Source organism: Glycine soja, chromosome 19 (assembly GCF_004193775.1).
Source record: "Glycine soja cultivar W05 chromosome 19, ASM419377v2, whole genome shotgun sequence".
Lineage (NCBI taxonomy): Eukaryota > Viridiplantae > Streptophyta > Magnoliopsida > Fabales > Fabaceae > Glycine > Glycine soja.
Genome location: NC_041020.1, coordinates 48,717,215 through 48,737,144, shown reverse-complemented (window position 1 = coordinate 48,737,144; position 19,930 = coordinate 48,717,215). Strand labels below are relative to the sequence as shown.

Genomic DNA, 19,930 nt, shown 5'->3' with positions numbered 1-19,930 from the left:
TAAAAGTAAAACGTTAAACGAAAATAAAAGGGAAATGTTAATACTCTTTTTTAGTATGAGTACATTAAACATTAAATTTAAATAATCATTTCTCACTTCTTTGACCAACACTAAATTTTTTAAACACTCTCTTCTCTCTCCTTTTTCATAGATATTAAATTTTCAATGTCTCTCCTCTCTCATCTCTCACCACATATAAATGTATTATAAGAAAATGTATATTATGGAAAAACTATATAAATAAGAATATGCATTTATTTTAAAAAATACTAATAATTATACTATTTAAATGAATTTGAAAACTTAAATTTCTAAAAATAATTTACAGTAAAAAAATAGATTACGTTTTTTTTTTTACCTTTTTCAACCAAATTATTGGTTATGACCTCTAAGAGCCATATTTTTTTTCTTTTAAAAAAGAAATTTTTGTAATCTTAACGTTGTGCATATTTAATTTATATTAAAAACTTTTAATTACTTTTAAAAAAAAGGTAATCATTTACTAATATTTTTTTAAAGTCATGATTTCTTTATATTTAATTGTATGCTTATTGTGCATTATATGGAAATCAGCTTTTTTCTTGCTTTCGTTTAACATGTTCCTGAAGTTTTTAAGAATAACTATAAATTAAAATATTATGGTGAGAGATGAGGGAGGCGAGAGAAATATTAAAAATTTAATGTTCACAAGAGAAGAGAGTATTTGAAAATTTTAATATTGGTCAGAGAAGAGAGAAAAATATTATTTAGATTGAATAAGAAAATACTATATTATCATTAAGTTAAAGTTATTATAATAAATAATTTTATTATTATTTTTTCAAAATTTATGATATTAGTTGCTAATATGCTCATATTAAAAAGAGAAGAGAGGATGAGTGCATTAGCATTTCCCAAAATAAAATAGAGGGGTTTTTAATAGGTATAGCGTGTCAATAACTACAACCATTGATGCATTCCATGCACAAAAAAATTTGACCATTAATTACAAAGAGAGTTACTTTTTATATTGTTTTAATTTGTAAGAACTAAAAAAGTTAAAACTTTATAATAATGGACACATTTTACTAAATCAATAAGTTAGACCCTTCTGTTACTTTTCCATCTAATAACATATACTATTATATTTTAATAGAATGATAATCATAATTTTTTAAAAATATGATATTTATTAAGAAATTAAAAAACATAAAAATATGATATTTGATATTTTCAATATTTTTTATACTAATTTGATTTTTTTTAATTTATTACGTTTTTAAACCAATACCCTCATTAACAAAACCTTAATACAATGACGTATCCAACACACATGATCCAATCGTCTTTCCATCTTTTTAATTCAGAAATTATTGCCTGTCTCACCTTTCCCTTCTCTAATTTGATATTGCCACCCTCTATTATTTTGTTTAAAATTAGTTAATTTTAATACCTTACCTAGACCCAAGGTGCTATCTTGTCTGTTGGGGTAGTGGCATTTTCAAACTGAGGACCTCTCACTTCCTACCAACCTGTAAATTCTTGCTAAAGATAAGCATATCTTTCTATTTATAATTATTTTTTAGCTGTTGGACGAAAGTTAATTATTTTTAATTTCTGAAAATATTACCACGTTTTTTTTTATATATTTTAATATTTACAAATATTATATATTTTAAAATTTAAAAATACGTTTCTAGAAAAACTACCAACAAAATGGTCAGTGCAGTAATGGGAATACATATTATACATGAGGGTTAATATAGATATGTACCCAAAAAAAAAAGAATGATGTATAATTTTCGACAAAAAAAATTATACGCATTAATTTTTAAATGAAAAAATTTAAAAATTTACACAACAATTTTTCTTTCGATGTATATATCTCTTTCTTTCACATCATTTATTATATTTAAAACTTGTTTCGCTTTATTTCTTAATTGTAAAATTTATTATACAGACTCTCTTAAATGAAATACATAAGAAGTAACAGAGTGAGTAGTGTCTATAAAAGACTTTCTATAAGATAAAACTCCACTATTAGCTCACCACGCGGAGACATCATATCATCAACTATACGGGGCAATTTTCATTTTTTCCGGACATGCAAAAAATGGCAAAGAAAATTTAGACTCAAAGACAGATAATTGATGACAATATTTAATTATTTATGAACTATTGCTACAAAGGGTTCCTTAAAGATATTTTGGTTTGGATGAAACTTAGATGATTTTTTTATATATTTTTTATTAAGTTTTCTGTTTAGATGATATTGTGTGCGGATGCTTTTTCAAAATAATAATAACTTCTATTTAATATATATTATAGAAATTTAAATAAAACATCTACTCATCATTATATTAATTAAAGAAGATGTAACAGAAAAAAATGCCCTAAGCAACGTATAAAATGTTTTATGTAGTGAGTAGAGAAAAATTAACTTAAATATATGGGGGTGAAGTTATTGCAAAGCATGGCTAATTTTATGATATATGTTGTGGGGGAGGCTATTGACATTTGACACTCCAACATTTTCTATTCACATAACTCAAATTTTAATTTATGATGTTTTCCAATCTGCCAGTATTTTTTTTTACTGGAAACATACTTGGTGCCACTGGTACAGGACCTACAGCATCTCGTTTCTTCACAATTTTGGCGTGACTGGATTATATTCTACTTCAAACTGAGTTGCATTTGCATGTGTCAGAGGCTAAGGTGGGAGAGAAAAATACTACCAACTTACCCTGTTTTTTTTACACACTATTTATAAAACACCCATTTAAAATATAAGGCTTAGAAAATCAACTTAATCATTAATTAACGAGACTTACAGATGATTTTTTAAAGAAAGAGTGTGTACTTTTGATACGTTTCTTCTAATACACGTACACTCTAACAAATGTCAGTTTATAATAAAAAAAAAGTGTTAGAGATATACTTCTTCTAATATAAACTCTTTGATAAATTTTAATTTATAATAAAAAATGGGTAAAATACAGAATATGTAATTGGTCCAAATAAAATTGTATTCGAATCTCTCAAGCAAGGTATCTCGGACAAAGAAATTCCATTAAAATTAACCACCTTATTTAGACAAAATTCCTCCTTGATTCTCGTAGAAGATACATATAATTTCTATATATATATAAAAAAAAAGAAATATGTTGCTAAGAATAGGACTCCTCTAATAAGTTTTAGCCAACAAATATTTTGTTAAGATTGATTTAAGGTGAGAGATTGAGAAATGTTTGAGTAATGGTGGCATGAATATACTGGCATGTTGCCGCGTGCTTGAGTAAGCACGAGCTGTCTGTTTGAGCACCATCAGTCACATTCACATATATATCAACGAGTAAAATGACTAGTGAACAGAAGCAAAAGAACATGGTTCCTTGGCGTTGGTATTCATGCGACGGTACAAAGCTGTACCTTGTCTATTTTCTCATACAACTACTATTCCAAATTGGATTTGGAGGTAGCATAAGTGGAATAAAAGCTGTGCAACATGATGTTAGTCAATAATTGGATATTTTTAACACTTCCAAAGGGACCACCCCTTTGTCATGGACTTCATGCCAATCCATGCCAGTGGGGACAACAACCACTGTGGAACCATTATTTGATAGGTTTTAAGCTATTACTGCACCTTGCCACGGGAAGATAAGTTTAATGGTTATACATTTACAGTAAAACTGTTTTACTCTTAATCTGATATCAAAATTAAAGGCTTTAAACGAATCCCTGACTTAAAGGGAATGGGAATAAACAACTGGCTTTCTTCTCTTAGTGCAATCAGTTCTGGCACAAGACAATCCTGATTCAATTCCCGAAAACCTGACACCAGCAGTTTCTTCTGGGCATGTCCCTGAGAGGCTGAGACTACTATATAAGAGAAGCGTTCTAGTGGCCTAAGCTCCTAGTTACCGGTATTTAATTATAAATCATCTTCTTTCACATAATTTTTAAATTGATTAATGTAAAAGTCTATAAATTTATCATATATAAAGGGATTTAGTGTAAAACTAAAAAAATATGTATTATTTTTAAAGTATAAAAAGAAGAGAAAAGTAATTATAAACTATATATGTAAAAAAGATTTATATAATCATCTAATCATAATTCATCATATACGATAAATTTATTGACTTTAAAATAATTATCACGGTGAGTATAATTAAATAATTTTATAAAATTATACCTTAGACTTACAGTTAGTTAGGGTGCAAGTGACTTGGATTGGGTTGAATTTTATATATTTTTCAACCCAATACAATTAAATTTAATTGAGTTTGATTGAATTAGATTTATCTTTTTTATTTTATCAATTCAATCTAAATCAATCTAATTATAATTGGTTTGAATTGAGTTGGTTATAGGATTGTATCATTAAAAAAGGTCACCTCTTTTAAGTTTTGGAAAAATATTAAAAAAATCCTCAAATTTAAAAATAGTAAGGATATTTTTAAAAATTATAAAATATTCATATAATAAATAGATAAAATAATAAATCATAAATATATACTTATAGAACTATTCATAAAAAAATGTATTATCTTAAAATAAACATGAAAAGATAAAATCTAAAATAATATATTATGTTAAGATAAAAATGTATTATCTTGAAAATGAAATATGCTTAATTCAAAGTTTTTATTTTAATAATTTAATTATATGAAAGTTTGGTTGGGTTTTGGTTGATCCAAAACTTTAAATCCGTTATTCAATTTATTTCATAAAAATCTAATGAGCTGAATTAAATTAGAAGAGTTTACTGATTGAGTTCAAACCACTCACACCTGTTAAACTCTTATAAAAATCTGAAATATTATTGGAAGAATGTAACATTTCTAAATAAAAAATTTTTGGTACCTAAATTAAATGTAAACAATTAACAAAAATTCTGGATCACTAACACTATTTTCAATTTTGTATTCACATGACATTGCCTCCACAAGTCACTTCAGATGCCCAAAAGTATACCAAGAAAGAAAAAGATCCTATTTCCACAGATAAGAGTATTATTATGGCCTTGGCCATCCCTCTTTCTTTAAGATTACGGTTATTGATTATTGAAATTGACTAGAACTACAAAGTGCAAACAAAGCAATAGTGGTCTAAAAATTCAAATTGAGGCATCAAATCGATCACATGTTTTTGCTTTATGAGAAAATTTTCAAACATGGGCCAAACGAAGAATGTCAATTTGCCAGTGGCTTCTTTCTAGGAATGGAACATTTTCAATGTCATGTAAAGTCGGAAAAAGGATTAATTAAGCTAATATCTTAATCTTTTTTTGATGAGGACTAATATCTTAATCTTGATAACGAATAAGATTAGAAAGGCGAAAATTGCCTGTCTTCGTGAGACTATAGAGTCAACACAAATGCAGAGAAATATACACACAGTCAATTGTTTTTACATTCTAATTTCTTACTTTTTAATTAAGAAAATATTGTTTCAAGGTTTGTAAAGCTACTTATTTTGTGAAAGAGAACTTGAAAATATGCATTCTCATTCCCGATACTCATGCAAGCTTTGAAAAATTATTTTTATACATTATTAATTCTTTAAAAAAATGTTCACATTTTGCGGTTTTTCCCCTATGATAAGGGCTAAGGATAAGTATTGTTAAATAGCTGTCATAGAGGCGCTATAGCGCTATCGCATTGGGAATTTCTTGGATCTGGGATTAAGACTATTGTGGCCACTGGCAACTATGGGTATCGTTGTTGAGCATGTATCTTGCATCCTCTTATCCTCTTTGATGAGTCTCCGTCCAATTCAACTTTTTGAGTTAATTAACAAGGTTTGATGGTGATGTATTAATAATAGTCTAAAACAAATTTACATTACTATTTAATCACAAATTACTGTTAATATCACTTTTAAATTCAATTCACTATTAAAAATATGATTACCACAATATATAACGCCTTGAACTTACACCATTTTCACATAAATGTTGTGAAAGTTGGTGTCTATCCCATATAATTTTTTTCTCAATTGAGTCTCACCCTCCCCCTGTATATCCCATTAAAATATTTAAATTCAATTAACTATTAAAAATATGACTATCACAGTATAATGCTTAGCACTGACACCCTTTTTCTCATAAATTTTATGAAAGTTGATGCCTACCATAAGGCTTTTCTCTCAAGTTAGTGCCTACCATAAATTGTATCCCATTAAAAGCTTTAAATTCAATTCTCTAATAAAAATATTAATGACTTTCCCAATATAACGCTTAGAACTGACACCCTTTCTCATAAATTTTATGAAAGTTGATGCCTACCCTATAATACTTTTCTCTTAGTTCAGTTTCACCTTCCCCTTCCATTCTCCCTTCCATCGTTTCCCCCTGTCAATTCATTCACTCTCCTTTCAACTTCCTCCTCCACTGCATCACCCTCCCATGAAGGTGCAAATGAAAATGGAGGTCGTTATTGTGTTTGTATATATGATTTTGGTTTCTAATTTGGTGAATTTTCACTTTATGACTTTCTAGAATTACATTTTGATTTCTTGGATGGCTTTTAATTTTTCAGTCGCGGTTACTTTTTCAATTTATAGGTTTGTATGTGCCATTATTTTTAGAATGTGGACAATGGATCCAAGTATTTATTTTAATCTTTAATAATCAAGCATGTTATAAATAACACTTTGATAAATTATTTTAGGATATGTATATGTGAATTTGTTGGTTTTCACATGAAGAATAAATAATACTAAAATAAAGATTAAAATTCCAACAAGTTTATAATTTTTCACTTTGGAATTTTTCTATTTTATCGGTTTTGTATTGTGAAGTATTGAGGTTTTAATGTCCAATTTTGAGATTTATAATACTTTTGATCTTCATTCGCTTATAGATTTTAAAAATTACTTTTTTTATTGTTAAGAAATAGTTTTTTTTAATTAAGTAATGGTGCTTACATGTGGTTTTCACCTACATCATCTTTTTTGTACAATCTTTTTGTTTCTTTAGCTATACAATACTACTAGGAGGTGATGATTTTGTGTTGGAACATACTCAGAAAAATAACAAGATACTCAATAATACAACTCAACAAATTATCTAAATGATCTCAGTCGACTCGACATAAGCAGGTTACCATGGATTTTTGAAAACTAAAGATATCACACTCCAAATCTTTGGTTGTGTTACTTGTCTAAATATTATTTGATTGAATGATATGGAATATGTGGGAAAATGAGAGATTAAAGTCCTCTCCCTCCAATTTTAGTCTTGCTTTTAATATTAGAGAATTTATTTTTCTCTTTTTCTTCCCTAAAATCAAAGAGTCCAATAAAACACACACATAGACTTATACCCTCATGTATGTTAAAAAAAACTTTGTTGAAAAAATTTACTTTAATAATTTTTAAGATTGCCCAAATTAATATTTTCTGTTATAGATCACATATATTTGTTAAGAAATAATTTTCTTCAAATTTAAAAAAATGACATCTTGGGCCTTTGGCCCTGTTTATATGCAAAAAGAAAAACAGATTTACATCATTATAGGATTAATTAATCTTTTCCATTATTTTTTTCGTATAGAAAATTATTTGTTAACCGTCATACTTAAGAAGAATATATAGAACTAGAACTATCTTCATGCTTTGCACGGTGGGCAATACAATTTTAATGAAAATAAAAATGATATATATGCAAAAGAAAAAAAATGTGAATGCATGCGAAGAAATTAATAACATCCAAATGCGGGACATGTGAGAGGCGCGAAGTGTATCTGTGTAGGTCAGAGAAAGAAGAAAACAAGGTAAGTTGAATTATATAATTCAACCCTAACTCGTTATTTTTTTAAAATGTTTTATACATTGAATGGTTAAATATTGTTTTGTTGGACGTAATATTTTGTGAACTATTATCTTGATGATAACTTCTAGAAAATATTTGTCAAACCATGTTTATGTTTGAATGGTTTATATATTTTTATTTGTTTAATAGGTCAACTTATGAGTCATCTATCTTTTTAATATTTATTTATTTTTTAATTCTTGTGAATTGAATTGAGATTTTTAACCCAATTTTAAAAAATTTAATTAGTAGAACTTTTTGTCCATTTTGACATCTATAAAAAGAGGAGTTGGAGAGATCATCAACTTTTCATAATTTAATTTTAAATTTTGATAACAAAGAACTTAATGTAAGTCTATCGATCATCCCGTCTTTTCTCTTCCATTAAATCAACAAGTCCAAGAGAGTTTATTTCTATTGACTTTCAAATGCTATAAGATGGAAGTTACTGGACTCTTTGATTCTAGGAAAGAAAGAGGGAAAGCATAATCCCCTAATATTAAAAGCGAGACAAAAATTAGAGGGAGAGGACTTTAACCTCTCATCTTCGATCTCTCTCATCTTTGATTTCTATTATTTTCTATCCTACAATCAAATACTATTTAGCCATGTAACACAACTCAAGGTTTTGAATATGGTGTCCTTAGTTCTCAAGAACCTAAGGCAACCTTCTTATCTCGATTGAGATCACTTAGATAGATTCTTGAGTTGTGTTATTTAGCATCTAGTGACTCCTCCGTTCCAACACAAAGTCATCACCTCTTAGCAGTATTGCAACCTGCAGCCAACAGCGAAAATGTGATAAATCTTCTCTTTAAAGCAAAGTCAGCATAATAAAAAAAAGGTTAATACTTTGTAATCCTCTATGATATTTAATTTAAACAAGTTAACTGAAAAACATAAATAATTACAGTAACCTGCAATATCTTAGTTTATTTTCACTATAATTACAGTAATGCAACATTTTAGGTTGCATATACTTGCCTGACTCATTCCGGGACGTAAGAAAAGATACTTCTCAACACAGAGATGCAGTCAAAACAACACGATCCATTTGTTCCCGATCATAATGATCACCCAGAGAAGGATCAACAAGGTCCTTAATGTTATAGGCTTCAAATAAAGGCTTGGCCTACAAGTCTAATCCCACAAAATGCAGCATGGATTCAGGGTCAGATATAGGGAGATGGGGATAACAAATAAATTAGAGTCAACTCATTTTCATCTCATCTGTGAATTTAGGAAAAATCAAGGGAACTCATCTCACTTTTTTAATTATTTTTTTGTAAACTCTTAAACAATTCATATATTAATTGTTGAAATAAATTACACTGATATCTTGTAAGGTTTCATGGGATGGCACAAAATCCTCCTAGTTTTTATACTCCTACACTAACTGTTTGAAAAATGTTGCTCTAATTGTTTGTAAGCCAGCCCTAAGGGGGTTGATGACCTAGACCCATAGTTGAAGAGAACAACAAAAAGGATTTACAAACCTTTAATACAAAAATCAAAAGGAAAAATTTTTAATTTTTTTTTTGGTGATTATGCTTCAACGTCGTCTTCTTGTTTTCTTCAAAACTCTTTCCATCCCTAAATTTTAACTTATCCAAACATTAAAGATAACAAAAATTCAGTTTTCAACAAAAGACTAAACTCCTATGCACATGTAATATTGTGTATGTAACTAGGATTTTACTTTTTTTATATAAATTTATATATATATATATATATATATATATATATATATATATATTAAATATTTTAAATGATTGTAGCATATAAAAATATAATTCTGTATGGAAAAATTAAGTTTACTGTTATATTAAATTATGAAGTCACAATTTAATATTTTTATATATTCACCAAAAAAGTCACAATTTTCTGTCTCCTAGTACAAAAATATCAACTGAATAAAAAAATATAAAAGGGATCATTTTAGTATGTGAACGGATAATTCAATAAAAATTTAATTCTTAAAAGATTAAAAATTTTAATTTAATCATTGAATATATAAAAATGTGACAATTATATTTTACATAAAATTTAATAAAAATTTAATCTTTAATTTTTATAACATAATATAATATTAGTTTTAAAAATAATTTATTATCAAATTAGTCTTTAAATATTATATTTTAATAACAAAATGATATCATAAACTTAATGACGAACTATTATCGTATAATTTAGACATTCAAAAATTAAATACTTTTTTTTGAATTAAATAATCACTAACTTATATATTTAAAGATTAAAATGATTATTTATTTAAATAAAAAATGATCAATCCAACTTTTTCAAATTCTAGAAAACACAACCAAAACATATTTGTATTGAATGCTTAAAGGAAAATATACATAAAAACATGTTTTTAATTATGGAACATATTTTTAAAAAAATATCTTTTTTAACTAAAAAATTAATTAAGACACAAATTATTTTTATTTTTTTGTCACATTCGTCCCTCTCCAAAATCATGTCAATGTGTAGAAATCAGAAAATTAGTGCCGCCGCCCTGTTGGCGGCTGTTAGACTAGAATTCAAATAGGACAAATTTTAAAAAAGTAAAAAATAGATATAAAAACATGTTACTTATTAGGAGTAGTATTTTTTTAATAGTAGTACATTGTATTTTTTATTTATTTAACAACGCCCATAGCGTCACAACACAAGTTTAAGGACGCAGCACATGTCATTACATGGACTTGGGTCTTTTATTAAGTTAAATTATAAACATTTTTAAAGTTTTGGCTAAGCATGACACGCATATTCAGCACGATTTCAAAGTTTTTTTCTTTTATTAATGATTTCAGAGTTTTTAACGTTGTCCCTTATTTTATTTCCTTATCTTTGCAAGTTGATACGGTATTTTTCCTTTTTTTTTATTTCCTTATTTTTAAGTTGAAAACGTAAAAAAGAATGTAGTTTAATTGGTTGATGTGTGAGTAATTATAAATTTCTAACACTCTTTTGATTCTTCTTAATAAAAAAAATCTTAAACTTGATAATATTTCTCCAAAAAAAATTGGAATTAATGTTATCTACCGTTAATTGCAATTAAAGTTGATATAGCTTTCCCACTGTCATTTTTAAAAATGTTTTAACATTTTGAACGATTATTAGTATAAAAAAATATAGTAAGTATTTTTTTACAATTAAAAGATTATATATTTTAGGGTCTTGTTAATATGTGTTTTTATTGATTAAAAAATTAAAATAAAAAATATTTACCGTAGAAATTATAAGAAAACGTAAAAAAAAATTATGGATAACATAACTGTGCACATCATCATAAAACTTTTATTTTAAAATTTAATATCGAACCCGCAAGTGTCACGCGCACGCCACAAAATGAAAGAAAAAAAAAAGAGAAAAGATTTGAAAAGTGCGAAGTTTGTTTGTTGGAAACACGACACTGATTCCGCATCCAAATCTTTGATCTGAATGTCATGTAATTATGGTCAACGCCATTGACCAACTAAGTGTTTTAAAACCTTCCTTCCTCTGCTTTGCTTTTCATAGAACGCAAAGCATGGACAACAAAACCGATTTCTCAAGTCCTCTTCTCCCCACAAGTTACGGTCCCAATGATGCCGTTGACTCTCAGGGCAAAGGCCCTTCTTCTTCTTCCATACCAACTACTCTTATAATCACTACCCTCGTCGCTGTTTTTGGTTCTTACGTTTTTGGCTCTGCTGTTAGTTTCTATTTCTATCTATCTTCATGCTTTTTTCTTCTCCCAAACATATTTCTTAAGTTAAGATCATTTCTGATTGTTTCGTAATCTAAAATGTGTAAAAGAAATTAAACTCTAACTCAAAATGACCACTGGTAATTTTGCAGATTGGGTATTCATCACCTACTCAATCTGCAATCATGCGTGACCTCAATCTCGGAGTGGCCCAGGTTTCAACCCCCCCTTTTCTTTTCTTACATTTATTACACCTTGTTCTATTATTTATTGGTCATCACTCATCACTTTTGTTTGAACTATTTGTACTTTTGTAGTACTCAATTTTTGGTTCAATATTGACGATTGGAGCCATGATTGGTGCCGTTGTGAGTGGTAGAATAGCTGATTATGCTGGTCGTCGAGTTGTAAGTCATAGCCTCGCCGCATTAATTCTGGTTTCAATGTTGTTGTTGTTGTTGACCTTTGGTTATTCTGCTTTTTGCTGTGCAGGCCATGGGATTCTCCCAGGTTTTCTGCATCTTGGGATGGCTTGCCATAACATTCTCAAAGGTTTCCCATTCATTTCTTCCACTTCATTCCCAAATTTATCTAAAGTTGCACGCTTAGTAATAGTGGAATATATCTGAAAACTTGGAATCTTGAAGTGGTGGTAACCTTTCCTAAAGAGGAAAATACTTAACTATATTTCAAGGTAGGGGAGAAAGACATTCATGGAAAGAATGCATTTTACTATTGAGTACTTAAAGTACATGCCTTGGTAGGCTTAAATACCTTTTTTATGGGAATGATTACAAACAAAAGGTTTGGACATTACATGGATGATAAACAAAAGACAAAAACTATAGGAATTAAAAGTGAAAAACTGATATATTTGGAGGGATTAAAAAAGTATTTAAACCGGCCCTGGTATTATAAGCACAATGAAGTAATGGATATAGTAAGGGGTAAGGACAGAAGACCCTGAGCGACTGAACCACTATGATTCTATTAGTTGAATGTCTTCATCCCATGGGTTTTCCTCAAGTTCAGTTGTTGATGTCTAAAATTTGGTGTTTTTTGAAGGTTGCTTGGTGGCTTTATGTTGGAAGACTGTTGGTAGGATGTGGGATTGGCCTTCTATCTTATGTGGTAAATTTTGTGACTGTGCTATATGTTATGATTGCAGTTCAAATGATATTCAGTCACTCAAGAAATACTCATACTACATAGTTTCCTTTGTATATTAGGTACCAGTTTATGTAGCAGAAATAACACCCAAGAATCTTCGAGGGGCATTCACTGCAGTTCATCAGGTAAAGCAATACTAGAATGATTCAATCTTAGTATCATTTTACTCTTATTGTATATACCATAGCACTTATGTTTTACTATGTCATTTATAGGCTTATTTAAAATCCCTATTTGGTCTTATTTTGACAGTTAATGATTTGTTGTGGGATGTCATTAACTTATCTTATTGGAGCATATGTGAATTGGCGGATCTTGGCTACAATAGGTAATATTCTTCTTTCTTGTGTTCTTTTCACAAACCAAATTAAAAAAAAAAAGGCTCCATGTAACTCTTGTTTTTTGTCTTTGTCTCAGGAATTATTCCGTGTCTTGTGCAGCTTCTGAGTCTTCCCTTCATCCCTGATTCTCCTAGGTGGCTGGTGAGTCGTTCATAGCTTTGGTAATTTTATTGTATTGGCTGCTCATGTTGGACACTGCTCACACTAGGAATTGATCCTTTTCATCACTTTTATCAAATTATTGGAGTCAAGACATGTCATTGGACAAAATATCTTGAGTGATACTTGCAATCTTCTGCAGGCTAAGGCTGGTCGCTTGAAAGAGAGTGATTCTGCTTTACAGCGCCTCAGGGGGAAGAATGCTGATGTTTATCAAGAGGCCACTGAAATCAGAGTATGTAACTAGTTTTTGTTCATTAGGATGTTACACTTGAGTTACAATCTTGGATGCAAAAGAAGGGAAATAAAAAAGGAAGATACCTCAGTATAATCTATCATATTTTGCATTGTACCTTTATTTGTAGGATCATACAGAAGCCTTTCAAAAGCAAACAGAAGCTAGCATCATTGGCTTATTTCAAATGCAATATTTGAAGTCACTTACCGTGAGCATTCTAAATCATCCCTATTCATATGGTCCATCTTAACTTTTTGCAGGGCTCTTATCTTATTTAGTTACTTGGTTGGTTAGGTAGGAGTTGGCTTGATGATACTGCAACAGTTTGGAGGGATTAATGGCATTGTTTTTTATGCAAACTCTATATTTATATCTTCTGGTATGTGCAGCTCCTTTTTTATGCCTTATCCATCGTATGGCAAGTAAGAAAATGAATATGATAATATCGGATTTCACACAAAAGCAAAAACTCTTATCCATGACAGGGTTTTCAGAAAGTATTGGAACAATAGCAATTGTTGCCGTTAAGGTTCTTAATTTTCTTCACATGATTGCATCATTTCTCTGTGCTTAATTCTGTATAATAAGATGGATGCTTTGATGAGTGTACCTTTCATTCTTGTTTTTCATACCATTCCGTCATTTGTCTTTATAGATTCCAATGACAACTATAGGAGTACTTTTAATGGATAAATCTGGAAGACGACCACTTTTGCTGGTAAAAAAGTTTGGACCATTGTTCCTACTCTACATTTTTGCAGTGTTTTGAAAGTTCTGAATCCAAAAGTTTTATTCTCATACAGGTGTCTGCAGTGGGAACATGCGTAGGATGCTTCCTGGCAGCCTTGTCATTCGTTTTGCAGGTTCTTTTAATAACAGAATCTGATCTAGTAAGTTGTTTTTCGCATGAATTTCTAAGAATAATTAGGATTGCTGATGCAGGACTTGCATAAGTGGAAAGGAGTTAGTCCCATTTTGGCGCTAGTGGGTGTATTGGTAATGTTCATGCACTCATACACTAGTGTGAAATCTCATAAATTTAACTTAAATGGATTGTGTCATTACTATATTTTATGACCCTGAAAGAGTCATGTGGAACTCCTAGCTAATAATCTGTTATGTAACAATAGCACAACTGAGTGAAATTTCGTATATTAGTATTTCTGGCATATCTAGTGAAGTCTTTGAATTCTTGCTGGACTTATATGATGTGCCTCATACTCTTTCAGTTTTTCATTGGCCTTGTATTTTTTCTTAGCGACATAGAATTGGTTTCAACATTTGAAAGATGCCTCTGAAGTCTCAATAAGAATCCAATTCCTGTTAAGTATTGAGTCCAACATTTGGTTCCATATCTTGAACGTGATTTCCACATTTCATAGTTATGGCTTCTGCATTCCAAACATGATTTCTTCCTTCTCAACAAAATTTCCAAACATGGCAAAAGTGATTCTCCTATTAATTTTTTTTTAATGGCCAGGTATACGTGGGATCTTACTCTATAGGCATGGGAGCAATTCCGTGGGTTATAATGTCTGAGGTAGCTTTGTCTAACTATGCCTAAACTCGGGAAATAACAAATTCAAACACAAAAAATCATCAGCATGATGAATGGTTATATTTTATTTTCCAGATATTTCCCATCAACGTGAAGGGTTCTGCTGGAAGCCTTGTGACTTTGGTTAGCTGGTTGTGTTCCTGGATTATATCATATGCTTTTAACTTCCTCATGAGTTGGAGTTCAGCAGGTATGTTATCATTTAATTTTGATCCTGAGGGTAAAAATAAAAAAAAAAAAAGTTGAGAAAAAGTTTTAAGAAAATAGTGAAGAAAAATAAAAACGTAATGAGTCCTTATTTTATATATGGAATAAAATTTATATATGTATGTTTGGGCAGGAACTTTCTTCATGTTCTCTGGCATATGTGGCTTCACTGTGCTATTCGTAGCAAAACTAGTACCAGAGACCAAGGGCCGTACACTAGAAGAAATTCAAGCTTCTCTGAATTCATATTCTTCTAAGAGATGAATTCCATGCATAATAAACCCAGTAAGAAATTTCCAAAATGGCATATTGACGATGGCTTCGTGAAACAAGCTTGTCATTGAAAAAAGAAGGGATATGCATACGTTAGTCTGAATGAAGAAAATTACATTCAGCAAGCATCACAATAATTTTATTGAGACTCGTGATGTACACATATCCTTACAATTAATTGTTTGTACTATATATAGATACTACTTAATATGTAGATTTATTTTTTAATATTTTTTTGAGACTGTAACATGTAGCTTTGAATATTTGATTTTAAACTTAGTGTCCCAGCCATGGGACATGTTTCACTCCGTAAATGAAATTGCAAGTTAATGTGCTCTATAAAAGTCCTCTCATTTTTCACGTCTTAATTTTTTACACATTACATTCTTCTCAATCTTTTAATCGTATTATCTATCTTATATATTGTCTTTTACTTTCGACCATGGGACATTCTTCTCATGTTTCTCTATTTTGTATATATTGTCTTTTAATCAGTCCAAAATTGAGGAGAATATGAAAGTCAGATCAGAAATTCCAAGTACGAGCACACCATATATTTAAAATTATATCATGGACTTGCAATATCCGTTTAGTAGCAGTAAAATAAATATGGAGGGGGGGGGGGGGGGGGGGGGGGGGGGGAATAGAAGAGAGATGATAAATGTGGATTGTTTGATAGAGTGAAAATAAAGAAAGAAGAGACATAGAAAAGGTGAGACACCACATTTTTTTATTTCTTCACAAAATAGCGTAAAAATAAACAATACACTCAGCTATATATACAAATGACATTATGTGACGGCTAAAAACAATTGGAAATTGTCAGTTGTGGTGGTTTAAATGGCCGAAAACATATATCATCAAATAGATAATCAATTAAAAAAAAATCAACTATTTATAATCAAAAGAATCAATTTAGTTAAGTAAAATACATGAAATTCTTTGATATTATTTTTAATTCTAACAATAAAAAAACAAATACTCAATTTATTTTTTCTATTATTTTCCCTCTACTAAGCACACAAGTGACACAATGATTTTACTCTTTCGAAAATATTATTTTAAAATTTAAGTATACCAAATCATATTTTTTAAGAATAGCCTTCCAAATAAAAAACGCAACCCAAGGAAGAATTGTGCGATACGTGTCCCAAAATTAATTATAACCATATCCTAAACTAACAAGGAAGCGATCCAAGCCTAATAAAGGATATAGATAACCAAATAAAAAAGATAGCATAACCAATAAAGGATGTCCTAAAATAAATGTCCAGTGTGCCATTCATTTTCTACTGCTACGTTTGGAACGAGAGAAACGTAAGGGAACGGACAGAGAAGGAAAATAATTTAAATCAGTTGTTTTCTCTCATTTAGTATGTCACTGGCGTGAACGAAAACATAAAAGAAATATGTAGGGTTTACTGTTTTTTTTTTTTTTTTTTTTTCATTTAGGAGAGTAAAAGGAACGATGGAAGATCACGTAACTCAATATTAAATTATCTTTACCACAATTAAATAAGAGGAAAAAGTTTTTTTTTTTTATCAAACAACTTGATAATATTTTTTACTCTTTTTTCTTTCATTCTTTTCCTAATTAAACAAAACATATATCTATATTCTATATGTATAAGATATGCTTCCGGTACAAGAAACCAACACAAGATGTCACCTATGAAGCACGGACACTTCAGCCTTTCGTCGTGTCCGGTGTCCGACATGCGTCCGTGTCAGTGTCCGACACCGACACGACACCCGTACTACGTTCTATATTTTGGACATTACAGGTATTCACGTGTCCGTGTCCGTGTCGTGTCCGGTGTCCGTGTCGGTGTTGGTGCTTCATAGGATGTCACCACCTCCTTCGTTAACTCGTTATAAAGCATCTCCATGTCTTCCTTTCGATTCAAAAGCAACAGCTTCCAAAACCACATTTTCAGGCTTCTTAGTAATTCCAAAAGCTTGTTGACGAGAATGGCTTCCGGTGAAAACCAGTTTCCCCGCCAGAAGCAAGACACACAGCCTGGCAAAGAGTATCTCATGAATCCACCACCCCAATACAACAGCCCCGATTACAAGCCATCAAATAAACTTCATGTATATATAACATTTAATTATTAATTACCTCCCGTTATCTATAACTACGTATTTATGCTTATTTATTTATATATATTTCCTTCAAATCTAATTTATATATTTTTTAGGGAAAGGTAGCTGTAGTAACTGGGGGTGACTCTGGAATTGGACGAGCAGTGTGCAACTTGTTTTCATTAGAGGGTGCTACTGTTATTTTCACCTACGTTAAGGGGCAGGAGGAGATAGATGCAAGGGACACGCTTGAGATTATAAGAAAGGCTAAGACTGAAGATGCCAAAGATCCAATGGCTGTAGCGGTTGATCATTTGGGTTATGAAGAGAATTGCAAGAGAGTGGTGGACCAGGTGGTCAACGCTTATGGCAGCATCCACATTCTGGTCAACAATGCAGCCGTGCAGTACGAGAGTGATTCACTTGAAGAGATTGATGATAAAAGACTCGAGATGGTGTTCCGAACTAATATCTTCTCCTATTTCTTCATGACTAAGTATCTCCTCTCCTTCAATTTTACATTTATTAATTCTTAAATCATAACCCCGTCTCACTTTAATTAGTTAGTCTCAGTACATCACCAATGTTGATCAATTGATTTAAATATAAGTTTCATTATACCAAACATGTTTCTAGTTTTATACTAGAACTGGGTTCACATCTCATAAATAAAGTCTTGAATTCAAAATCATATAAAGTGTAGGGTGAGAAGGGAGACTTTATTAAAAGTAACTCCCAATATTATTAATAATTGTTAATAAAGGTGGTAGATAATTCACAACCCATGAGCTATTTATTTATAATATATAGGCATGCCCTAAAGCACATGAAGGAAGGAAGCAGTATTATAAACACGACATCAGTGACTGCATACGAGGGATTCGCAAAACTAGTGGACTACAGTTCCACGAAGGGTGCCATTGTTGGGTTTACTCGTTCCCTGGCGCTTCAGCTTGTGAGCAAGGGAATAAGAGTGAACGGAGTTGCACCTGGACCCATCTGGACTCCGTTAGAGGTAGCTAGTTTGACGGTGGAAGAAATTGTTCGATTTGGTTCCGATGTGACGCCAATGAAGAGAGCTGGCCAACCTATTGAAGTTGCTCCCTCTTACGTGTTTCTTGCTAGCAACATATGCTCCTCTTATATAACGGGCCAAGTCCTCCACCCCAACGGTAACTTACATACACCACAATCACATCACACGTTTGTTCCTTGTTGGGGTTTTCTCACTCTTTCATTTTTCTTTTCTTTCAGGTGGAATCATTGTGAACACTTGATGAATGATGAAAGATAAACGATACTCGTTAATCGAAGCTAGTATATATATATTTTACGTGGTTCTTGTCTACGTAAACACTTTGTTACGGATGGCAGTTAATTAGCGAAGTACCCATGTGTATGGATGAATATTCTAGTTGAAAGCAAGCGTTTGCATTTATTGATTGCGAATAATGCATAATCCTAATAATATAAAATACTACTTTAAAGTATCCGTACATGCATTATATATACATATAAATATTTGTAAGATAGGTTTTAAGCCGAAGCAGGGAAATTTTTTGAGGTATACAAATGTACCTCTCGTGGTCGTGTCCAGCATGTCATAATCATAAGTGTAAGGATAGTGTAAAATTCAATTAATCACACGAGGGGAGGCGGGGAAAATTTGAGGAATAATCATCTAATTGGTAAGATTTTCCCATGCATTATTACAAGAATGGTTGAATTATTTAAACTTTCACCACTAGTATTGGTTTGATTATTGAGTTGGTCTAGGTATTAATTCACTGAATCGCTACTTGAATAACAAGATCACTAATTGAACCAATTAAAGTATGACAACAAACGTAAAGACGAGAGAAATCATTAAGATTTTGAAAAATATAGGCTAAAATTTTCAGATGAAAGTACTCGTAACTGGATCTTAATAAACCAAAACAATTTATTTACCTTGCTAAATGCAAAAATCTGAGAAATGTAAAAAAAAAAAAAGCTTTAATAAAATACAGGATAAAAGAGAGAGAACATTTTTTTAATTCCCGAGTAAAAATAAAATAAGTTACCACTACATCTTTAAGACTACAAGCTATTAAAATAATCAATGGATAATTTAGTTTAACTAATAAAAGTGACTTAATTGCACATTTTGCTTTCAATTTTTTTTTTACTTTTTTTTTATCTAATTTTATTCTTAATTTAACATATTTTACACTTAACTTTTAATTTTTTAAAATAAAATAAACTCAAATATATTTTATCTTCTAAAATTAAATTTAATCCTCCAAATTTAAAATTATTATTTTTAATTCTTGAAACTTACAAAATATTCTTTTTTATCCTTATACATTACAGAATCAAACATGAAATAAAAAATTCCCAAACAACTTTTGATTACTAAAATTTG

General features: G+C 30.3%; 2 protein-coding genes across 3 annotated transcripts; both read left to right on the top strand.

Annotated features, from left to right (window-relative positions):
* Positions 1-11,230: 11,230 nt before the first annotated feature.
* LOC114397941 (sugar transporter ERD6-like 5) lies at positions 11,231-15,801 on the top strand. 2 transcript variants are annotated; one of them, XM_028360018.1, is made up of 18 exons: positions 11,238-11,501; positions 11,648-11,710; positions 11,813-11,902; positions 11,988-12,047; positions 12,561-12,626; positions 12,725-12,790; positions 12,918-12,993; positions 13,083-13,147; positions 13,308-13,400; positions 13,531-13,611; positions 13,698-13,782; positions 13,889-13,932; positions 14,059-14,121; positions 14,207-14,266; positions 14,346-14,399; positions 14,884-14,943; positions 15,037-15,151; positions 15,302-15,801. In XM_028360018.1, exons 1-18 carry the CDS (start codon positions 11,262-11,264, stop codon positions 15,430-15,432), a joined length of 1,512 nt encoding a protein of 503 aa, XP_028215819.1. In that variant the 5' UTR covers positions 11,238-11,261; the 3' UTR covers positions 15,433-15,801. The 2 variants fall into 2 exon arrangements, with proteins under 2 accessions (XP_028215820.1, XP_028215819.1); XM_028360019.1 differs by lacking the exons at positions 15,037-15,151; positions 15,302-15,801 and adding an exon at positions 14,662-14,725 and having other exon boundaries at positions 11,231-11,501; positions 14,884-14,930.
* A 1,517-nt stretch (positions 15,802-17,318) lies between these two features.
* On the top strand, positions 17,319-18,964 carry LOC114397942 (NADPH-dependent aldehyde reductase 1, chloroplastic-like). Its single transcript, XM_028360020.1, has 4 exons — positions 17,319-17,535; positions 17,643-18,022; positions 18,337-18,698; positions 18,781-18,964. Exons 1-4 carry the CDS (start codon positions 17,329-17,331, stop codon positions 18,801-18,803), a joined length of 972 nt encoding a protein of 323 aa, XP_028215821.1. The 5' UTR covers positions 17,319-17,328; the 3' UTR covers positions 18,804-18,964.
* Positions 18,965-19,930: the final 966 nt, after the last annotated feature.